The sequence below is a fragment of the Trachypithecus francoisi genome, unplaced genomic scaffold (genome assembly GCF_009764315.1).
Source record: "Trachypithecus francoisi isolate TF-2019V2 unplaced genomic scaffold, Tfra_2.0 Lachesis_group9, whole genome shotgun sequence".
NCBI classification, from domain to species: Eukaryota; Metazoa; Chordata; class Mammalia; order Primates; family Cercopithecidae; genus Trachypithecus; species Trachypithecus francoisi.
In genome coordinates, this window is record NW_022681474.1 from 30,300,972 (window position 1) to 30,325,563 (window position 24,592).

General features: G+C 37.8%; 1 protein-coding gene across 1 annotated transcript in view; it reads right to left on the reverse strand.

The window, feature by feature from the left end:
* Positions 1-331: 331 nt before the first annotated feature.
* LOC117082230 (armadillo repeat-containing protein 4-like) overlaps positions 332-24,592 on the reverse strand; it is a 32,780-nt gene continuing 8,519 nt past the window's right edge. Inside the window, exons 3-10 of the mRNA XM_033208872.1 lie at positions 22,656-22,848; positions 21,829-21,935; positions 21,491-21,627; positions 19,485-19,553; positions 19,122-19,238; positions 10,356-10,561; positions 8,180-8,278; positions 332-521 (exon numbers count right to left, since the gene is read on the reverse strand). Coding sequence (XP_033064763.1) covers positions 332-521; positions 8,180-8,278; positions 10,356-10,561; positions 19,122-19,238; positions 19,485-19,553; positions 21,491-21,627; positions 21,829-21,935; positions 22,656-22,848 — 1,118 coding nt within the window. The remainder of the gene's footprint in view (positions 522-8,179; positions 8,279-10,355; positions 10,562-19,121; positions 19,239-19,484; positions 19,554-21,490; positions 21,628-21,828; positions 21,936-22,655; positions 22,849-24,592) is intronic.

The following is a 24,592-nucleotide window of genomic DNA, read 5'->3' on the forward strand; positions in this document are numbered from 1 at the left end:
TCAACAGCTACGTTGCTAGTAAGTGAAACAGCCTGGAGTTTAACCAAAGTCTAGCTTTAAAAATCCGTGTTATTTCTTCCACACCATACAACAAATCATCAAATGGCAGCAAGTCACAGTGTCAGTTGTTTACCATGCCCACTCCCCAGCCAGGAGACAGGGTTGGTACCAAGTAGCCTGGTTGCTCCATGAGGATGAATCTTGCATCCTCAGGGTAATAAGACCTTGCCCTGCACAGCCTTAGATAAAACAACAGGAACGCTTACTACTCTTATTTGAAAGAAACATAAAGTAAACTTGGAAGCAGCATATACATCTTTGGGAAAGTATTTTAAATGAACGTTGCAAACATACTGCCATAGACTTTTCTTACCTTTAAATATTTCACCAGCTTCTGAATTTGCCAGTATTCTGATGGCAAATCTGCACTTGCTTCCTGACGATGGTCAGGTGGCTCTTCATCTTCCTCACTTTCTGACGAGCTATCACTAATAATTTCCTCTATCTTTTCCGCACTCTTTCTAAGAACAATAACAACATACATACACATGTAAGCTACAGTGTGGAGATGGTTATAATCACATTTAGGCAACATGGGCACAAGCAATGGATCAGATACCAACACCTTCTGAGTTCTAGTAAATCTCTATTTTATTTTATTTATTTATTTTTTTTTGAGACGGAGTCTCACTCTGTCGCCCAGGCTGGAGTGCAGTGGCCGGATCTCAGCTCACTGCAAGCTCTGCCTCCCGGGTTCACGCCATTCTCCTGCCTCAGCCTCCCGAGTAGCTGGGACTACAGGCGCCCGCCACCTTGCCCGGCTAGTTTTTTGTATTTTTTAGTAGAGACGGGGTTTCACCGTGTTAGCCAGGATGGTCTCGATCTCCTGACCTCGTGATCCACCCGTCTCGGCCTCCCAAAGTGCTGGGATTACAGGCTTGAGCCACCGCGCCCGGCCGTAAATCTCTATTAAGATCTACATGAGGCCAGGTTCAGTGGCTCATGCCTATAATCCCAGTGCTTTGGGAGGCTGAGGTGGGAGGATTACTTGAGGCCAAGAGTTCAACACCAGCCTGGACAACATAGCAAGGCTCTGTCTCTACCAAAAAAAACCCAAAAAACCTTAATTAGCCAGACATGGTGGTGCGTGCCTGTAATCCCAGCTACTCAGGAGGCTTGACGCTGGAGGATCACTTGAGCCCAGGAGTTTCAGCTGCAGTAAACCATTATTACATTATCACACCACTGCACTCCAGCCTGGGAGACAGAGAGAGACCTTGTCTCAAAAAAAATAAAAATAAAAATAAAAATAAGAAGGAACTGAGGGCGATGAATAAACCTGTCTCTATTCCAGGTGCAATTGCTCTGGGTACAATAATCATAATAAAGAAAATAGTGAGAAATAAACAAGGCTTTTCAGTGAATGTCCTAAGGCTGTGCTTTTCAATAAGACTGCCACTCATTGCATGTGGTCATCTATATTTACAGATATTTGAACTTATTTAACTAAAATTAAAGAAAATTAAAAATCCAGTTCTCCAGTCACACTAGCTACATTTCAAATGCTCAATGGCCCACATGCCTTGTGGTGACCACACCAGACAGCCCAGATATTGACTATTTCTATTATTCCAGTAAGTTCAACTGGGCAGTGCCGCAAGGCCCTAAAGTGAAAGTCTCTGTTACCCAGGAGAGTCAGTATTCAGCACAGCCCTCCGTAATGCCTACACTGAAGTACTTGCAATGGCACAAGGTGGCAAAGAACAGCAATGACATGAACATAATCAGGTTCAGGACCAAAGAGTCAACCACCAACTCTGAGAGGCATCACCATGCAAAGTGTTGAGTTCCACAGAAGTACACCACATTCTGTGGTTGGATGCACGGACAACAGTATTACAAGAGCCTTCTGGAATCCAATATAGGCCCCATGTCCCTGCAGAGGTCCCTCGTGCACACGCACACTCATCACACCAGCTTGTCTCCACCTCCCACCGCCGGATGACAGGTTACTGCCATTGGGTCACCAAACCCACAATGATTTCTCAGGAACTGCTCATCCATCACTCACACGTGGAGAGGTGGTGATCCCAGGATATTTATCCTGATATTGTTTCCCACACATTCCTCATCTCACAGGACAGAAGCAAACCTTTAAATCTTCTAGCTAATTTTAATATTAAATAATATCAACAGCAGCTACCAGTTTTGTCTATTTTGTCCTAGGTACTTCTATTTTTTTGAAATGGGATCTCGCTCTGTTACCCAGGCTGGAGTGCAGTGGTGCGATCTTGGCTCACTGCAACCTCTGCCTCCCGGGTTCAAGTCATTCTCCTGCCTCAGCCTCCTGAGTAGCTGGGCTTACAGGCACGTGCCACCACATCTGGCTAATTTTTGTATTTTTAGTAGTGACAGGGTTTTCACCATGTTGGCCAGGCTGGTCTCGAACTCTTGACCTCGTGATCCTCCCATCTCAGCCTCCCAAAGTGCTAGGATTATAGGCGTGAGCCATTGCACCCGGCCTGTCCCAGGCACTTTATATTCATTGTTTCCAAACTTCACAACCCCCTTGCTAAGCGGGCTCTATTCTTCCCATTCTACAAGCAAGGAAACATCAGAGAAATTAAGAGGAGAAAAAAAATCATTCACTTTGAAGGATCCAGAATTACTTAAAATATGACTCTCGCCAATCACATATTAAGGTGTCCTTAAATATCAAAGTCACAAAGTGAATGACCATTATAGATCACACAAGTTCACAATACTTTTCCTCTAACTCTGAAATCCAAAAAGCTGTGAAAACTATTTTCCCCCCACTGGACTTAACTTGTTGCTAAGGCCTTAGATGAACTGATACTAGACTATTTATGGTCTTTATTCATCTCATCAGTGTGAATATTCATGTTTCACTATAGAAATACTCATGTTTTTGATTATAGGGTATTGGCTCACACTCCAATAGAGGTTATCATAATATACGCTACATAAATTTCATCACCCTTTTTTAAAGTGAGTTTTTCAGAACCCCATGCATTTGGCCACGAGAGTTCAGGACAACAGACCATGGGTTAAATGTCTCATTTGAATTCTCTCAGCAATCTATGAGGTTGTCATTACTCTCATTATAGAGATAACAAGTTAAAAATAATTTGGGCCGGGCGTGGTGGCTCACGCCTGTAATCCCAGCACTTTGGGAGGCCGAGGTGAGTGGATTGCTTGAGGTCAGGAGTTTGAGACCAGCCTAGCCAACACGGTGAAACCCTGTCTCTACTAAAAATACAAAAATTAGCTGGGTGTGGTGGCATGCGCCTCTTGTCCAGTTACTCGAGAGGCTGAGGTAGGAGAATCACTTGAACCTGGAAGGCGGAGGTTGCAGTGAGGCAAGATCATGCTACTGCACTCCAGCCTGGATGACAGAGCAAGACTCTGTAGTAATAATAATAATAATAATAATAATAATAATAATGATGATAATAATTTGAACAAAACTCCATGGTTAGTGAAGTGGCTTTGCTAAAACAAATAGTTGTAATGGGAGCTGTTCATCTTGGTTCCTAGAGGAGTTGGGGTAGTCATTTAACTTACTTGTGCCTCAGTTTCCTCACCTGCAAATTGGGGATGATAATAGCAATTAGTATGTAAAAAGCTTATAACAATGCCTGGCACAGAGAGAGTGTGAAATACGTGTTAGATAGTTCTGTATTATCATGCATATTCATTCAACAAACATGCATGGAGGGCCTGTTGGCTGCCAGGTATCGAGGGCATGCTATTGAAGAACGCGGTCTTTCAGTATCTTTCTTAAACTCCAAGGAAAAGCTGTGGTTTTGTTTTTGAAAATCTGATCTGTTTTAATCTTAGGGCCCACATAAATTAAGTAACTGGTTAGGTTTTTGTCTTTACCTCGATCTTCAGCAAGAACAGAATCAAATCTGTGGTCTATGAGTAATTATGTAAGTTCCCATTATTTTGTAGCTCAGTACCTTGTCCACTTTGGTCACCATCAGAAAATTTTTATTTCTGTGTTTTCTTGTATTGTCTTAGTAAGTTCCATGAAGGCAAGGACCATTTCTGTCTTTCATACTGTCTCCCCTAGCACGAGGAAGGCACTCAATAAATATTTGCTAGGAGAATTAATAAATTAAAGCAGGTATGAATAAGTGAATGAACAAATGAATTTATTCTAGGTTAAGATTTTGGAAGAAGGGTATTTCTGGTGGTAATTCCAGGAAATGGCAGTAGCAGTAGCTTGATAGAGAGGAGGCAACAGTCAGTGAGACTGAAACCACGGAGTGTGTAGGCCAAGATTTGGTACTGGTCTTCCTCTTGGGGTTTCAGGTTTTTCAAATGATGATTGGACGTAGGATGAAAGTGATAGTAAGTCAATGTCAAAATCGTCAGTGATAATGGATCCATAGAAAACAGCAACCAGGAAAGACAGAGGGTTACATCAGCCTCATAGGAAAGGAGGTCTAATCTGAAGAGTAAGGTAGTTTGAAGCAATAAAGAGGAGATTTCTGCCTATGGTCCCCATGCCCTGTATTTTTACACATGCCCTGTACAGTTACACAGGGCCTGGGAAAAGAAGATCTGAAGGAGAATCGCTGCCGTCAAGGAAAAGTTTCTATAAATGCAAGAAAGGAGACAGTGGAGGCTTTGGTGCATAGGGTGAGGATATAAGGAAATTCATTTTCTTGTAGTATGAGGGGGGCCAAGGAGAAAAATGTAGAAGAAAGAGCAAAGTGGAAGAATGATTCATTTGGGATATTGCAGAGCAAGACAGGGACGAGAGTCCAGGAGGAGACAGGACTCATTCGGGTTTGCACTTAGAGTGGTGTCAGTGGGCAAGAGGAACCCAAGGACCCTGCCAGCCACCCCCTGGAGTAGTGTATTCATTCTGGGCTCCCATTAATCTTTAGAAAATGTATCTGGGTCCCCAGTAATCCATAAAAGGGTTATTGACACCCTACACAGCGTAAACCTGGAGTGAAATCAACCAGGGCTGAAAACGGGCCATCTGCAGATGTTTAACTTGGATTTACAAAAATAGAATTAGTGGAATCACGATCATTGTGCTCTAATTATAAAAAGACTTATGAGAAAGTACACTTTATTCCTCATCGCTCTAGAAGTTTCTAACTCAACATTAAGCTCATGGGCAAGGACTAGTCCATTTAAGCCTTCATGCTCATGTCTAATTCATTCTCATTTTCTTTGTTTCTCTCCCTTCTCTGCTGTCTCCAACTCCCAGTGGGTTCTCGTGCATAAAAGTCTTTTCTAGTCTATTCCATTTTGGAGCATAGAAAGAGGATGGACAATTTTTAAATTTTATTAATTTGTAAGATTCCATGATTCTCTTAACTTCTTACAGGTTTTTTGGCACAGAAAACCAATTTTTGCACTTCCAAAAGCCAATTTGTGTGTAAAACACTATGATTATGCTCTCTGGACCATGGAACAGGGAAAGCCTGAATTGAAGCATCTGTTCCCATTTAATGAGACACCAGAGTGAAGTTTCTAATAAATCAGGTCTATTCAAGAAGTGACTAAAACTTAACTCAAAGATTCCAGATTGAAGCATATAGTAGAATACACCTAAATTCTTTGGGAAAAGCCTAAATTTACCTTCCCTTAGCCTAACAAGCTCCTGGAGTTGAGGGCAGAGTGAATTAGGTCTACCCAGTCACTCCACAATCCCATTTTACAAAGCAGCGCCCCAAAGAAAAGCTGTCTCTTTTTTTTCCCAATTGATGAATCCTTTGATAGCTAACTTTAAAGTATTTTTCCTATTTGATATGATTCTTCCAATCCTGTCCCATGGCAACTGTAAAGTCAGGAGGTAAAAAGAAGCAAACATCAATGTTGAATTGATCTACAAACTGCACCTTAAGAAATACTTCTCTACCACAGAATTCTATCCACTTAGGCAAGATTAGACCCAGAGAAATTTCATTTTTATCATTGAGTAATAGCTGTTGCTTGGATACATTACAACTTTACCTTATCTATTACCCTAAGCTCCCTAGCTCACTAAAAATTGAAATACTTTCGGCCCAGTATCTATTTCAGGAAAGATGAAGTAGATATACTTTTCCCTATTTCCCCCACCAAGTACAACTAAAAATCTGGATGTTGTAAATAAAACAAACATAAAGTGACTCTGAAAGGTAAAGAAAAAGAAGAGGACTACCTAGGGATCTGAAGACCTGTGGATCAACATAGTGGTGCATTCCCTGGGTTTTCTTTTTCTCATTCATCCTAGACTGGGTACTAGAAAAGGCAGCAAAGCAGAAACTCCAGGAGGTGCAGGCAAATAAAGGACCTAAGAAAGTCCTGCTCTGTCTAATTCTAAGGGTCAGAAAAGGAAAGCCTAATAAGACAGAAAATGTTTAGACAACAAATGATCTATGTCAGTCAAGACCACAGATAACAGCATGGCCCAAATCTACCTCTTACAGCAAAGGCCAAGTGAAGAGCCTAGGGTTCCACCTTTATCAGACTGTAAGAAAGCACTGCAACCCACCTGCTGGGGTGGCCTCAGAGAAGGCCTGACAGAGAGTCAGATGCTCACTACCTCATGGTAAAAATGAAGTCACTCCCCAAACTGTGATGTCAGTAGAGCCCACAGACAAACCAAGGACTCCCCCATCACACTGTTCAGCTGGTATCAGCAGAGGCATAGGTGGAGCATGAACTCCCACTACCCTCCAGAAATAATGAGGACTCCTTTGCCTGACCCTCCAGGCATCAATGAAGGCCTATGGGAAAATCTGCCATTTCAATTCCTCACCAGCCTGGAGAAGCAACACATACCTCATCCTGCCAATATGGGAGCAGAGAAGGCCTTCTAAAATATAAGATTTAGGCCGGGGCAGTGGCTCACATCTGTAATCCCAGCACTTTGGGAGGCCGAGGCAGGCAGATCACTTGAGGTCAGGAGTTCAAGATCAGCCTGGCCAACAAGGCAAAACCCCGTATCTACTAAAAATAAAAAAATTAGCTGGATGTGGTAGTGCACTCCTGTAATCACAACTACTCAGGAGGCTGAGGCAGAAGAACTGCTTGAACTCAGGAGGTGGAGGTTGCAGTGAACCGAGATTGCACTACTGCACTCCAGCCTGGGTGACAGACAAGACTCTGTCTCAAATAAATAAATCAATAATTTAAATAAGATCCAGAGTCTCATAATAACCAAAATGACTACATTTCAACTGAAAATTATTTGTCATACCAAGAATGGAGAAGATCTCATCTTAAATGAGAAAAGACAATTTTAAAATGCCAATATCAAGGTGATGGAGATGTATGAATTATCTGACAAAGATATGAAAGCCTCACCATCGTAACAATATTTCAACAAGCAATATGAACATGTTTGAAACAAATGAAAAAAATAGAAAGTCTCAGCAAAGAAACAGAAGATAGAAAAGAAAAACCAAACGGAAATTTTGGAACTAAAAATCGTAAGTGAAATTAAAAACTCACTGAATGAAATTAGCAGAAGAATAGGAGAGAAGAAAAAATAAATGAACATGAAGATGGAACAACAGAATTGGCTCAATCTGAACAACCTAGAGAAAAAAGTAACTGAAAAAACCAATGAACGCAGCCTCAAGGACCTATGAGATTGTTACAAAAGTGCTAATATCCACCACTCTGAAGCTAATAGAAGTGGCTGACCCTTATTTTCCAGACATGTCACCTTTTTTGTCAAACTGAAAATGAAATAAGAAGTTTACTAGTTGGCCTCATGTTTAATTTTTAATTGTTTTCATTAGCAATAACTTACACCACTTCAAAATCGGCAGTCATTTGTGATCAGCAAAGGGAGGCTCAGACAGATGACATAACTTTGCCAGGACATGATTGTTCAGAGGCAAGACATCAGTTAGGAGCCCAGTGTTCCTAAACTTAGTTCACTGCTCTTTGCATTAAACACATTTCTTTTCCCACAGTCAACTAATACTAGTAAATCACTGTATTTCGGGTAACTCTGCATTAGAAGAATATCTTGAAAAAGTATTTAAAGAAATCCGGTGTGACCACTTTTACTAACATTTCTAGTAACTGTCAGTGTAAACATCTTGGGATCCTAACAGTAAGAATGGCATTAATTTGCATGCTCAGTAGCCCACTGAGGGTGGCTTTAGGGAACTTGTCATGCTGACCAGAAACATACCGAAGTAATTGTGCTCTTCCGTGTGAAACAGATGGTCTTGATTTTTCAAGTCTTCCTGTGCGTTTGTCCTCTTGGATTTCTTTTGCTGAGCCTTTGCTTCTAAAAAATATGTACAAATATATCAGCTTTATCACTTTTTGCTAATTAATGAAAAATAAAAAACGGCAATGTAGATATATACTCCATTATTTCCATGTGCTCAAATGATGTGTGTTCCTGACAGATGTGTGATTCTGACACTTAGAGTTGTCTCACTCTTTCAGCACAGCCCTATGTTTTACATATCGAAGAAACTTTCTGTCCAGCACCTAGGAACAGGTCTTCACAGACTGCCACTGTTGGTGTGAATCCTGCACCCAATGCCTTCTACTCTAGGTACGTATCACCCCCAATTATAGTTGTCTATTTTCTTATCTTCCCTACTCAACATTGCAACAGGGCTTGCACCTGGTTTTCCAGGTATTCGCAGGCTTTGCATAGTCCTTGACATTCTGTGTCCTCCCTTCAATACTCCCTTCAATACCTGCTAAGGAATCTCATGCTTGAAAGAGTAAGCATATGGAAAAAGCAGTATTTTAAAACTCACTTGCCAGTTAACAGAGTTGCCCATGCATTTTTCATTTTCACATTGACTCTTTCAAACAGAGGCACAAAAGTCAAACACCCCAAATTGATGAGAATCAATCAGAGGAGCTAGTGTCTCCCCTCTCCATAGGACTCCGTTCTTCAAACAGCTCTCTGGGTTTGCTTCCAAAACACAATCACCCTGTGGTTCTCAGAATCCCTGCAGGAGAAGGTGCCCATGTGATCAACCAGGGGCCAGTTCTTAACCCAAAACTGGGACAACATAGAATATCACTTATAGGCCACGACTTGTAAACTATTTGTTAAATTTTAAAAAGTGGGCAGGGTGCAGTGGCTCACACCTGTAATCCCAGCACTTTGGGAGGCCAAAGTGGGTGGATTGAGCTCAGGAGTTTGAGACTAGCCTGGCCAACATGGCAAAACCCCATCTCTACTAAAAATATAAAAATTAACCAGGCATGGTGTCACACACCTGTAATCCCAGCTACTCGGGAGGCTGAGGCAAGGGAATCACTTGAACCCAAGAGTCGGAGGTTGCAGTGAGTCAAGTTCGTGCCACTGCAGCCTGGGTGACAGCAAGACTCTGCCGAAAGGAAGGAAGGAAGGAAGGAAGGAAGGAAGGAAGGAAGGAAGGAAGGAAGGAAGGAAACTAGCTCTAGGTGTTTCAGACTGCCCCAGCATTTAAGTAGCATTGGCCCTCGATTTTTGCTTTGATGCCTGTCTATAGAGGGTCCTAATCGGCACTGTTTTGTGTATTTCGTACATTCATCAAGCCGGTGTCCACTTTATATAGGCCCATTCATATTTTTGAGACTCTAGCCTTTTCATAGTATTAAAGTTCTGTTAAAAGAGAAGACATTCTCTCTATGACAGTTTCCCTGCTTAACTCCATACAATTTTCACCATTCCACATTCTCCTAGTGTTTACTTAACTAGGTCTCTACCATGATTTTTACATTTCCCCTATGACTTTTCCAAGTGTTTTATCATCTTATCTGCATATTATTTGTCCTGACTCACCAACTATATGAAAGTGAATTGTTCTTCTCTTCCCTTCATGGTGCTACACACACAAATTCTATCAAATCTTTCCTCTTGGAATACAAAGAGGAACAGAAAGGAATCCAACCTGTGCCTTGGAAGGACATGTAAATATCTACTCAGTATTTTTCCATTATAAAATAAAGTTCTGGCCGGACGCAGTGACTCATGCCTGTAATCCCAGCATTTTGGGAGGATGAGGTGAGCAGATCACTTGAGGTCAGGAGTTTGAGACCAGTCTGGCCAACATGGTGTAACCCTGTCTCTACTAAAATTACAAAAAAAGAAAAAAAATTAGCCAGGTGTGGTGGCACATGCCTGTAATCCCAGTTACTCAGGAGGCTGAGGCAGGAGAATCACCCGAACTCGGGAGGTTGAGGTTGCAGTGAGCCGAGATTGCACCACTGCACTCCTGTCTGGGCAACAGAGCAAGACTCCATCTCAAAAAAAAAATTAATTAATTTAATTAAATTAAATAAAGTTCTGTGAAAAATTAGGTGAATATGGTTACTAAAGATGCATCTGAAAACAAATGCAATTGTCTACATACTCTTTGTAATTAACAGTGGTCTTCCAGTTTAAGCTTGGTTCCCATCTCTTGGTCGTTTGATTCCTCCCGAAATTAATTTGGTTCTTCTCCAGTGACCTCTTGTCTGAACCAGAAATGTCTTTGCGGAAGGCAGCTGCTTCTTCCTTCTTGGGGGCTTTGCCCAGCTGATCATTTTCCTTTTGCTGGTCTTCATTGACGCTAATCCCCTTTATTGAAAAAATGAGAATAATTTTTAATGATATCTGAATTATCTAGTGTTCTCTGAAACATTATGCCAGTGGTAAATTCAGGAAAGGAAGTCTCAGGTGCATCTAACTTGTGGTCCTTAGTAACAGCTAAATAAGGGCAGTGTCAAGACTAAGGCTTCTGTTGGAGTTAGGTGGACAGTAACGCAATGTTTTTAAAATCACTCCTCTGTTGCAGCACACACAGGTACAACACCAGGGCTGGACCTGTTCATTCCTCACCACTACCAAAAAATTCAACTAAAACCCTCTATTGACTAAAACACATCATATTTAAATTGCTTGAACCAAAGATAAAGGGAACATCTTGAAAGTAGACAGGTATGACATATTAAACACAGAGGAATGAACATAAGAATTTTAAGAGGCCTCTCATCAGAAACACTGCAAACCAGAGAAAAAGAGAGTAATCTATTTAAAGCACTAAAAAGGAAAAAACAAAAAACCATGTCAAACCAAAATTCTATACTAAGAATAAAACAAAAATCTTTCAAAAATAAAAGCAAAATAAAAACCTTCACAGATGAACAAAAACAGAGAATTAACCAGAAGACCTGTGCTAGAAATGTTAAATAAAATTATTCAGTCAGGAATAAAATCATGCCAGACAGAAACATGAATCTATGCAAAAAATTTGAAAGCTGCAGAAATGGTAAAAATAATATGCAAGACTTTGTGTATTATTTTTAATCATTCTCACGTATAATTGACTATCTAAAGCAAAAATAGTAACAATGTTTTGAGGGGTTTATGACATGTAGAAATAAAATGTGTAAGGACAATAATACAAAGTACAGGGAGGGGTATTCAAGATATATTGTTGTAAGTTTCTTAAACTATTTGTGAATTTTAGAACCTTACTTAAAGGAGACATGACAAATTCGAGATATATATTATAAGCCAGAGGGCAGCTAAGAAACTTTTAATAAGAAATATACCTAGTAAAGCAATAGCACAAACAAAATGGAATCATTTTAAAAGGCTCAATTCAAAAGGGGTGGAGAAAGGAAAAAAATCACAAAGAACTGATGAAACAGAAAACAAGTAGCAAGACAGTAAATTTAGATTTAATTATATTAGTAGTTACATCAAATGAAAGGCTTTACACACATCAGTTGAATGAGAAATCATCAAATTGGATGAAAAAGGAGACTTAACTATTTGTGGCCTAAAGAAACTATTTTATATGTAAAGATACAAATACATCAGAAGTAAAAGGCTGGAGAAGAATAGTTTATGCAAACAATAATCAAAAGAAAGCAGGAATGGCCATATTAAAAACAGACAATATCGACTCCAAAGCAATAAATAAAATCTAAATAAATATTATTATTTACTGGGACAAAGAGGAGCACACATACTAATAAAGAATCAATTAGCACACAGTCGTAATTGTGTATTCACCAAGCAACAGAACTTCGTTATATATGAAGGCAACACAGAGCTAAAAGGAAACATAGATAAATCCATAATTGATGGACTTCAAAACTCTCTCAGCAATCAATAAAATGAGCAGAAAAAACATCAGTAATGATATAGAAGACCTGAGCAACACAATCAGACAAGTTGGCTTTATGGACATTTAAAAGACACACCTCTCAATAACACCAGAATATAGTCTCCTCAAATGTACAAGGAAAAAAAATCACCAAAATAGATCATATTCTGGGCCATAAAATGAACATTAAAAAGTTTAAAGTAACTAAAATATAAAATATCTTAAAACATTGGAATTTAACTAGAAATTGGTAAAAGATCTACAGAAACTCCTCATATATATTGAATAAAAACATCACGTATCAAAATCTGTGGAACAGTCTACACAATGAATGCAGCATGAATTCTCATGGTCAAAAATAATAAATAAATAAATAGGTTAGACAGGCAGATCACTTGAAGCCAGGAGTTCAAGACCAGCCTGGCCAACATGGCAAAACCCCATCTGTGCCAAAAATAAAATAATTTATTTTGGGTTCAGGGGTACAGGTGCAGGTCTGTTATATAGATAAACTCATGTCACAGGGGTTTGCTGTACAGATGATTTAATCATTCAGGTACTAAGCCTAGTATCCAATAGTTATTTTTTCTGATCTTATACACTGATACATTGATTTTGTATCCTGAAACATTACTGAAGTTGTTTATCAGCTAAAGCAGGTTTTGGGCTGAGGATCCCTTGTTTAATATGCTCCAAGTAAAACATTATTCACAACTGAATTCATCAAAATTTCTTCAAATGCAAATATGACTAGATTAAATTAAATGTATCATGACATTTTTTAGAAACTGGAGAAATAAGAGTAAATAAACCCAAAATAAAACCACATAAACATCAAAGTAAAGTAGAAAAGATAAAAATTAAACCTAAAGTTAGCTCCTTGAGAAAATTTAGTAAATCTATAGTCCTATCGTTATAGGTGGATCAAAATTAAAAAACCACAAATGACCAATATTAGGAATGAGAGAGGTAACAATGACTACAAATTCTACAGATATTAAAAAGTCAGTAAGAGAATACTATGAAAAAAGTTTATGCCAATAAATCTGGCAACTTACACCAAATGAAAAAATTTCCTTAAGGACAATCTAATCTACCAAAGCTCCCTCAGGAAGAAATAGACAACCGGTATAGTGTCATAACTATCAAATAAATTGAATTTGTAGTTAAAATATTTCCCATAAAGAATATTCCAGGCCCAGATGGCTTTCACCAAACATTTCTACCAAACATTTAATAAACCTACCAAACATTTAATAAACAAACAATATTAATTCTATACAAACTCTTCCAAAAAATTGAAGAGAAGATAAAACTTTCCACATCATTCTATAATGTCAATATTACTTCAATACCAAAACCAGACAAAGATACTAAAGAAAACAAAGCTACACACTAATAACTTTATGAATATAGGTGCAAAACTTAACAAAATCTTAGCAGATTAAATCTGATAATGTACATAAAAGATTCAAGTGGGGTTTGTCTCAGAAGTGTAAGGTTGGTTTGTCACTTGAAAAATTAATCAATGTAATTAATCACATTAACAAACTAAAAGAGGAAAAAAACACATGATTCTCTCCACAGTACACAAAGAAACATTTGATAAAATCCAGCATTCATTCCTAATAAAAGTTCTCAATGATTCAGAATAGAAGCCTTAACCTTGTAAATGGTTAGCATCAAACTTAACTGAAAGATTTCCCTGCAATATCAGGAAGAAGAGACCATTTCTATTCAATGTTTTACTGGTGATTGCAGCTAGTGCATTAAGGAAATAAAAAGAAATAAAAAACTGTTGAGACTGGGAAGGAATAGTTGAGATTAGGAAGGAAGAAGTAAGAAAATGATCTTTATTCACTGACAATATCTACATAGAAAACCCTCTGGAATGTACAAACAAGATACTAGAACTAATAAGGGAGTTTAGCAAAATTTCAGGATATAAAATCAGTATACAAAAATCAAGTACATATTTATACAATAGCAACAAATGACTAGAAATAGAAAAGCTAAAACTCATTAACAATAGACCCAAAATATGAAACACAGATAAGTTTCAAAAGAGATGTATAAGACCTGTATATTGAAAGCTATAAAGCACTGGTGAGAGAAATTAAGACCTAAATAAATGAAGAGATATACTATGTTCATGGATTAGAAAACTCAATATTGTTAAGATGCCTATTTTTCCTAAATTCATCTATAAATTCAAGGCAAAAATTCCGTTAGACCTTTTTTAAGAAATTGACATGCTAGCTCCAATATTCTTATGGACATGCGAAAGACCTATAATAGCCAAAAAACTTTTTTAAAGAACACTATTGGAGGATTTAAACTAAACAACTTCAAGACTTATCATAAAGCTACAGTAATCAAGACAGTGTGGTATTGGTGTAAAGATACAGAAATCAAAGTTACAATATGAAGTGTTCAGAAATACATTCACAGACAAATGGACTACTAATTTTTGACAAAGTTATAAAGGTAATTCAGTGGCAAAACAATAGGTTTATTTTTGACAAATGATGCTGGAACAACTAGATAAGCAAAAAAAAAAAAAAAAAATGAACTTTGATCCATACCTCATATACACAAACCAAATTAAAGTGGATCGTAGACATAGATTGGAATGGTAAAATTGAAAAATCTCTAGAAGAAAACATTGGAGAAATTCTTCATTATACTGGGTTTGGAAAAGCATTATAAGATAAAACACTGTAAGGAAAAAATGAGTTGGACTTTATCAAAATGAAGACACTTGCTCTTTGAAAGACACTGTTTGGAGAATAAAAATACAAGACCCGGCAGGGCACAGTGGCTCACGCCTGTAATCCCAGCACTTTGGAGGCCAAGTTGGACGGATCATGAGGTAAGGTGATCGAGACCAACCTGGCTAACACGGTGAAATCCCGTCTCTACTAAAAATACAAAAAAAAAAATTAGCCGGGCACAGTGGTGGACGCCTGTAGTCCCAGCTACTCAGAAGGCTGAGGCAGGAGAAAGGTGTGAACCCGGGAGGCGGAGCTTGCAACAAACCAAGATCGCACCACTGCACTCCAGCCTGGGCGACAGAGCGAGACTCCGTCTCAAAAATAAATAAATAAATAAAAAATACAAGACCCAGATTGGGAGGAAATATTTATATTTCATATATCTAACAGAATATATAAGCCAAGAACATAATAAAGATCTGTTGCAACTCAATAAAAAACTGAATATCCCAATGAAAAAATGCACAGAGTCTGAATAGACACTTTACCACATAAGATAATGTGAATGGCCAATAAGCACATGAAAAGATGCATTCAAGAAATGCAAATTAAAACCAAAGGAGATACCAGTACACACCTATTAGAATGCCTGTAGTTAAAGGACTGACCATAATGGTTAGTGATGAGTATGTGGAAGAACTGGGACTCTCATACATTGCCTACACCAATGTAAAATATTACAACCACTATGGAGAGCAGTTTACCGGTTGCTTAAAAAGTTAAACATACAACTACCATATGACCTTACCATTTCATTCTTAGGTTTTTAACCTAGGCACAATGAGACTATATGATCATACAAATCTTTGTATTGTACAAAAATGTTCTTAGTAGTCTTATTTGTAATAGCCCAAAACCTGAAATAACCACACATCCATTAACAGGTAAGTGGATAAACAAATAGTGGCATACCCATACAATGGAATAATACACATCCATAAAAGCAATAAATTAATGATAGATGCAAAAGCATAGATGAATCTCAAAAAGAAACAAAAATCTGCACAAACCATACCACAAAAATTACAGAACACCAAAGAAGATCCTAAAGGTCTCCAAAGAGGGGAAAAAGCCAAAACAGTTTGCGTGGAAATATAAGCCTTTGAAATGCTAACTAAAAATTAATTTCAAATCATTACTCTACAAACAACTGAGAGAAAATAATAAAGGTATTCTCTGACACCCAAATCCTCAATTTTTCCCTCCAATGTGCATCTTTTACTCAGGAGGGTCTACCAAATGATGGGTGCACCAAGAAAAGGAAAACTGGAGCCGGGATGGTGGCTCACACCTGTAATCCCAGCACTTTGGGAGGCTGAGACAGGTGGAACACCTGAGGTTAGGAGTTTGAGACCAGCTTGGCCAACATGCAAAACCCCATCTCTACTAAAAATACAAAAATTAGCCGGCTGTGATGGTGTGTACCTGGAATCCCAGCTACTAGGGAGGTTGAGGAAGAAGAATAGCATGAACTCGGGAGGTGGAGGTTGCAGTGAGCCAAGATCACACCACTGCACTCCAGCCTGGGTGACACAGCAAGACTCCATCTCAAAAAAAGAAAAGAAAAGGAAAACTGAATAGAAGGCAACTTCCTCAACATGCTAAAGGCCATATAGGAAAATCCCATAGCTAACATCAGGCTCAATAGTGAAAGCCTAAAAGTTTTTTAATTAAGATCAGGAGTCAGGCTAGGCATGGTGGCTCACAGCTGTAATCCCAGCATTTTGGGAGGCCGAGGCAGGCAGATTACTTAAGGTCAAGAGTTCGAGACCAGCCTGGCCAACATGGTGAAAACCCATCTCTACTAAAAATCTAAAAATTCACAGAGCATGGTTGCAGGTGCCTGTGAACCCAGCTACTCAGGAGCCTAAGGCGCAAGAATCACCTGAACCCAGGAGGAGAGGTGAAGGTTGCAGTGCGCCAAAATCACAACACTGCACTCCAGCCTGGGTGACAGAGTGAAACTCCATCTCAAAAAAAAAAAAAAAAATCAGGAATCAGACAAGGATGCCTGCTGTTACCACTCTTATTCAACATAGTCCAGGAAGTCCTAGCCACAGTAATAAGTAAAGAAAAAGAAATTGTAAAAGCGTCTAAATCGGAAAGGAAGAAGTAAAACTATCTGTATGCAGATGGCATGATCTTGTATGCAGAAAAACCTAAGATACACACACACAAACACACACACACAGAGTTAAATGAATTCAGTGAAGTTGTGAAATTCAATCTTGACTTTAACACTCAAAAATTAGATCTGATTTGATCACTCAAAAGTTGCATTGCTACACACTAGCAGTGAATAATCAAAAATAAAATTTAGAAAATAATTTCATTTACAGTAGCATCAAAAATAAAATGTTAATGAGTAAATATAACAAAGGAGAAAAACTTGTACACTGAAAACTTCTAAACATTGCTGAAAGTCATTAAATATACAACTAAATGGAAAGATATCTCCTGTTCATAAACTGGAGGACTTAATATGGTTAAGATGGCAATACTATTTAAAGCAATTCATAAATTCAATGAAATCTCTATCAAAATCCCAATGACACTTTTTGCAGAAATGTAAAACCAAGCCTAAAATTCATATAGAGTGTCAAGGAAAACCAAATAGCCAAAACAGTATTAAAAAACAGGAACAAAGTTTGAGGACTCACACTTCCTGATGTCAAAACTACTATAACTATAGTAATCAAACCAGTGTGATACTGACATAAAGAAAGACATACAGACCAATGGAATAGAATTAAAAGTCCCCAAGTAAACTCTTCCATCTATGATCAATTGATTTTCAACAAGAATGCTAAGACCACCCAAAGGAGAAAGAACAATCTCTTCAACGAATGGTGCTGGGAAAACTGAATATCCATATGCAAAAGAATGAAATTGGACCCTAAATTTCATTAGTCTCCAAATGGACACAAATCAACTCAAAAGAGATCAAGGGCCTAAATTTAAGAGCTAAAACTATACAATCCTTAGAGGAAAAACAGGGGCAAATTTTTCATGACCTTGGATTTGGCAATGATTTCTTAAATATGACTTCAAAAGCACAGGCAACATAAGAAAAAAGAGGCAAATTAGGCTTCATCAAAAGTAAAAATGTTTCTGCATCAAAGGACACTATCAAGAAAGTTAAAAGGCAATCTGCATAACAAGAGAAAAATTTGCAAACCTTGTATCTGATAAGGGGTTAATATCGGGTGTATACAAAAACTACAACAACAAAAAGATTCAACTTAAAATATAAGCTAAGGACTCAAGCAGACATTTCTTCAAAGAAGATATACAAATAACCAACAAATACATGAAAATATGGTTGACATCACTAATCGTTATGGAAATGCAAATCAAATTCCTAATGACACTGACTATTTGTAATTATATTTGTAAATTATATTTGTAATTATATTTGTAAATATATGATGTTTGTAATTAAAAAACAACCTAGAAAATAAGAAGTGTTAACAAGGATGTGAAGAAAGTGGAATCTTTGGATAATGCTGGTGAGAATGAAATCGGTGTGGCCCCGTGGAAAACACGTTGGCAGTTCCTCCAAAAGTTAAATACAGAATTGCCATATGACCCAGAAATTCCACTTTTAGGAAAAGAGCCAAAAGAATTGAAAATAGTAACTCAACAGATACCCGTACACCAATATTCATAGCAGCATATTAACCATACCTGAAAGGTGGAAACAACCCAAATGTCCGTCAATGATGAATGCATAAACCAAATATGGTCTACACATAAACAAAATATTATTCTACCATGAAAGAATGAAATTATCATACATGCTATAGCATGGATTAGCCTTGAAAACACTGTGCTAAGCGAAAGAAGCCAGACACAAAAGGACAAATATTATATCATTCCAGTGACAATAAATATCTAAAATAAGCAAACTGATAGAAATAGCAGATCAGAGTTAACCAGGAAGTCAGGAAAGAAGGAATGGGGAATTACTACTTAATGGGTGTAGAGTTTAAGCTGGAGAGATGAAAAAGACTTGGAAATTGACAATAGTGATATTTGTACAACATTGTGAATGTAATTAATGGCACTGAACCCTGAACAATGATACTACATTTACAATATTTTTATGTTACGTTATATTGTAAAAAAAAAAACACTAATAACAAAAAGTGTCCAAAAATAGGCAAAGTTACTATTTTCCTTGTACCATAGAAAGTTGTAGTTTAGTAACATAATGCTATGAAAGCTCAAAAGAAACCATAAAACTTACCTGTTTAAACATATTTTCTGAAAATTTTGGTGATTTTTCTCTTAAAAATGTGACAAGGTCTTTATAAATTGAACTTTTTCTCTCATAATTAACGTCCCCTTCATCATCTGTTTTGCCCTTTGGGAAAAAACAAGTTTCGTTCTACATTTAACATAAGAACAATTATAAGATCCTGATCAGTACATCACAAGCTAAGCACACGTATTGTTTTCATCTCTGAAGGATCTATATGGTAGCCTTTATACATGAAATGTATAGGCAAAATCCTTCCCCCTTAATTTAATGTTATCTACTTTTCCATTCATTCACTCATTCCTTCCTTCATTCAATTGTTCAATCATTCAGCAAGGCTTTACTGAGTACCTCCTGTATGCATGTAAGGCACTCTGCTATTGAGCAGAGAAGTGAGAGCTTCCTTCTCTCCGCTCTCCTCTACTCTGAAAATGCATTATGACCTCACGAGCCTTAGCTGACGATGTCATAAAAGTCTTCAAGGTTAGAATTTAACTATGGAAAAGCCTATGTTTCTGCTTGTCACACTCTGTTCTTCTGTGGCATGGCTGCTATAGGCTTATTTTCTAGATCTCTATGTAACAATCTGTCCACACACCCATGTGCTCTTTCTCTTCTTGTCTCTTTCCTTCCATATTTTCCTTTTCTTCCCTACCTCTGTTGTTCTTCCATAACAGAATATATATGTACACACACATCACATAACTGTATATATATAAATACATATAACTGCAGTGTGTTATATATAACTGTACACAAAAGCATTTCTACACATATGACTAGTGTGTTTTAAATTTTGTTGTAATTATTGAGTAGCTTTATCGTCCTCATCTTTCACTTTTTTAAAACTTAAAGGGTACTTAGATATCTCCATGCCAAATAAGTTATATGTATGTAGATCAATAATAATCTCTGATAGAAATAAAGACTCCCTGCCCCCCTCCAGACGGTCAAAGAAAATCATTCCTTCTTTTGTCCCTTTATTCCTAATTAGAGATTTTGTTTTTCTAAAATATCATGACAAATCAAAGCAAAATCTTATTTGTCTACTTCCTCTTTGTAGAAACAAGCTCAGTGTCATGCTAACAAGAAAAGCACCAAAAGGCATGTCAGAAAGATGATTACAGGTAATCAGAAAGGAGGCTCCAGCATTTTGGTACCAACCGAAGCCAACATGTAACAACCCTCCAGGCAGTCCCCTGTGATGGCTGGGTCCCCATTAAGGACTTGGGTCCTCATTATAGAATTTTGTTTCTAAGTTCCAAATTTATGTTGAAGATACTGAGGGCAGGATGTTGCAGAGGTGAAAGCTAAGCTCCTTCCAGGTGGTTCTGTGAATAGGGATGAGACTAAAAGTGTTTTAATCCAGAACACTGTGTGCTGTTTATCACTCAGCTCAAAGCCCAGTCACCCAGCCTCTACTTTGTGCTACTCACGCGGGAGTCTGCAATGTCGTATTTCTCCTTTGCCAGGCTAGGTTAGGCTCCGTCATTAGAATCAGCTAAAGGAAGACTGAAAGGCTGGGAGAGGGAGGAGGGACCTGCTGCTTCCTGCTGGCCCACTGGCCCTGTTAGAGTCACCCCAGCAACGGCCCTTCCTTCCACGCAGTGGCAGTTGCTTCCAGTAGCAACAGTTGGTTCCAGTTTCCAGGTTTGTTTATTTTTCACAGTCCCAGAAACAGGCTCACCACACCCCCTGGGAAATATCACTATCAGCCATCCAGTGCTCCACTTTCACAGGTCCGGGTCCCAGCTCTGCCAGCTCTACAAGGATCCTCTTCCCGAGGTACAAGCATTAACTGGGCAGTGCCCACTCGCCAGAGATCTGCAGCCCTGCCTCATGGAGATGGTCTGAACTCTGTGGGGACCAGCACAGCCTGGAAGTGGACCCTCCCCAGCGGTCTGGGTCCCAGCTTAATGGGGCACTGTCTCCAACCTTCTACGTTTAGATAAGCCCCTCTCTTTCCCTCTGTCCCTAAGAGTAATGCACAACTCTTAGGATGCAAGCTGCAGTTAGGACATCTGTATTATCTCAGTGTTCCTTTTTTGACCTTTCTATCCTTTGGTTGCTGTGTAACAAATCAGTGAAGTGATTATGTTAAAGACATTTATAAAGTGGAATGGGTCACTTTGAAGCCCATTTCTTATCAGATTGGCTTAATGACCTGCAGTGGAGAATAAGAGAGCTTATTCTGAAGCTACTTTGGATTTGCCCAGCAAGCATATATCAAAGGAACCTGCTTCTATCCTACAGAACAGTAATTCATTCTCTGTGGTCATTGGGACACACCCTTGAGACATCTACAGCTACCAGCCAAAGTCCACTGGTTTTAGTTATGTTTTTAAAAATGTACTTACACCATTTAAAAATACTCCTCCTGCACTGCAAGTAATGCACAGAGTCTCACCATCGTGAGGTTTCACCAGCACATAACAAATTTCCCCGTGAGTTTGTCTCCATGGTGGGGCTCGACATCCATTTGAAAATTCATAATCTGAAATCAATCATCAAGCAATTAACAGTTCTTTAACCTGGAGTTTGGTAAAAAGTGTGGGCTTCCACAAAATAAATATTGTGGAAATTTTCAGCTTTCCCCTTCTTAAACCTTCTCTTGTATTGTAGACATTGAAAGCATTATGCAAATGTAATTATGAAAACGTAAATAACATAAAATGAGCCTCAGAAAACATCAAACCTGAGGTATATTCAATAGATTCCAAGACTGTTTGGTCTCCTTTTCCTGAGAAACGTTTGAGCAGTTCTATATTCTTCTTCACCGCCACAGGACTTAAACTTATTTCTCTGAAATAAATGTTTAAAATGTCAGCTTAAATACTTTAAACAGAATCTAGGAAACACATGAACACATTTCATTGTATCAGGAGAAATATCTTTTTTGTAATTAAAACTGCAGTTAATTTTAGCCATGCCATAATTTTATAACAGCACTGTCAACACATCAAGTAATCAGTGATTCATGTTTAATGCAACATTAAATATACTCCACTAAATATTCACTTTATTTCATGCTGATAATATTCTAATACTAAAAATATTAGAAAATGAACATGCTTTGGACTATACAAACTCTACATGATATCTGCATTATAATTTAATAATTTGTGCAATAGTCTTGAGAGCCTTTGAAAATAACAAGGCCACCTAATGTCTTCAGAATTTCATGAAACCTCACCAGAATGTTTTAGCAATGTTACCTGCAATTTTTAATTTTTAGAACTGGAATAAATGAATCCGAAGAAAATTGTTTGTTCCAATAAAATGTAAAGTTAAATCCATAGCAATAACTTCCATGCTTTATTTTTTGTGTCTTTTTTTTCTAAAACTCTGAAAGCAACTTTGTAACTAATTTTTAAAGCTTCCTTTTTAATTTTTAATTTTAATATTTTATTATTTATTTATGTATCTATTTTGAGAGACAGTCTTGCTCTGTCGCCCAGGCTGGAGTTCAGTGGCACAATCTTTGCTCAATACAATAGAGGTTCCTTTTTGAAAAACACTCACAAGGAAATACGTTTTAGAGAATGATTGAGGAGGTGCAGATCCAACTGCTTAAGCAGCATAGCAATCTTCATCTTAATTTCACTTTCAGGATCATCATCTCTGGTAATTTTACCAAGATTATTTAATGCAATTGAGTCTCCTTTCATTGTATTATAATCGGAGCCCAGGATTTTTACTATGGGGTCTCTGTTAGCTGCCAAAAAAAAAAAAAAGGAAGACAAATAAAAATTATCCTCTTGTCTTCTAGCACAAGAAACATTAAAACTAATAAATCCTTCAAAATCCATTCAAATGTGTTTCTTTCATTAAGCTCTTTCTAATCGACCCAATTAGAATTCATCTCTACGTCTGAGATTCCATTGCTTTTAGGAACTTTCTTCTATTTCATGAGATGCTCTAGTTTCTATTGTAATATCATCTATATATCTCCCTAATAGCACAAAGACCAAGACAGTCATTCTTTCTTTCTTTTTTAATTGGCTGTGGGGCTTTGTTCAGAATGCACATTCAATTAATATATTCAGAATTTATTTGAAGATAGAGAAATAGTGATCTCCTTAAAAGAATCATCACTAGAACTATACGGGCATGTGTATATGTGTGTGTGTAGCAGGGCTGGGTATTTATAAAGGCTTTCTTTCCAAAATAGCATGCTTTCCTAAGGCTACAGACCCCCTAGCACTCTTTTGCACCTATTCAAACTGCTTAATATTTGCAATGCCATGTGATCTTACAGCTGCAAAACACATCTAGCCATATATATATATATATATATATATATATATATGTATAATGCAATTATATATATATTAAAATTATAGTGAAAAATAAATACCAATTCATGATCAAGGCTGATAAAGATGTGAAAATTGAACCTAGAGATGCTGAAAACAGAATTTGGTTAATGTTAAAAACTAATATGGTTGAAAATGAAGGAGAAAGGGGAAAACCCTGTTTAGAATGGAGAAATTTGAGAAAATGAAAGTATATATGCATTGAGATGAGAGTGGAGAGGAAGGCCTGTAAGACTGATTCAGAAAGCTTAACTTAAATGAAATGAAGAAAAGTACAGTGAAGGCATTAACCTTCCAATGTGGTCATGGGATATTCCACAGACTTAGGGCTGAGAAAAGGACTTCACTGGGGGAGAAGAGCAACAAAAAGGAGACCAAGGAATCAATCATTTATTGAGCATCTCAACTTAACAACCTTATGACTGTCATCACACAGAGATTTACAAAAAGACAGAGCAGGTGGATTCTGAGGAATGGCATAAACCTGACTACCAAATTGCCATGTACTACGCAACTTGGACGTGAAACTAAGGGTTATACCAAAATTCTTGCAGAAATGGCAAAAAGCAGCAAAGGATAAGTATTTAGTTAATGGATAAGTATTTAGCTATATAGAAATCTATGTATTATGTCTACCAATTAAGTTGAATTGAATGAACAATCCTTCATCTATTAACTACCTTCTTGAATTCAGCTTTACTCTTCAAGACATGATACCCTCACCTAATAAGGAGTAATAGTTAAGGCATAAAAAGAGGTTGCTGTCCTGAGGTTGGCATCTTTAAAATAAAATTAAAAAAAGACCCTCTTCCCATCTCACACAGAAATGGGCAGAATTCAAGTACCTTGTGCCAGAAACTCATTAGTCACAGAATTCCAATAAAGCAAAACACATACATTGTCACCTATGATTAGATATTTCTACTCATAAGAAACATTTACAACACAATTATAGCAGGCAACCACATTCATTTTTTGCATGTTAGATGATTAGATGATAGTGCAAACATCACATATCTTTAAGAAGAAGAAAGATATTTGTCACAGATTTGAATGACTGTAACTATTCACAGAAGGCTGTGAAGCCCACAGCAGAATATGGCTGAGAAAAGTGGAAAGGGAGGGCCGGGCGCGGTGGCTCAA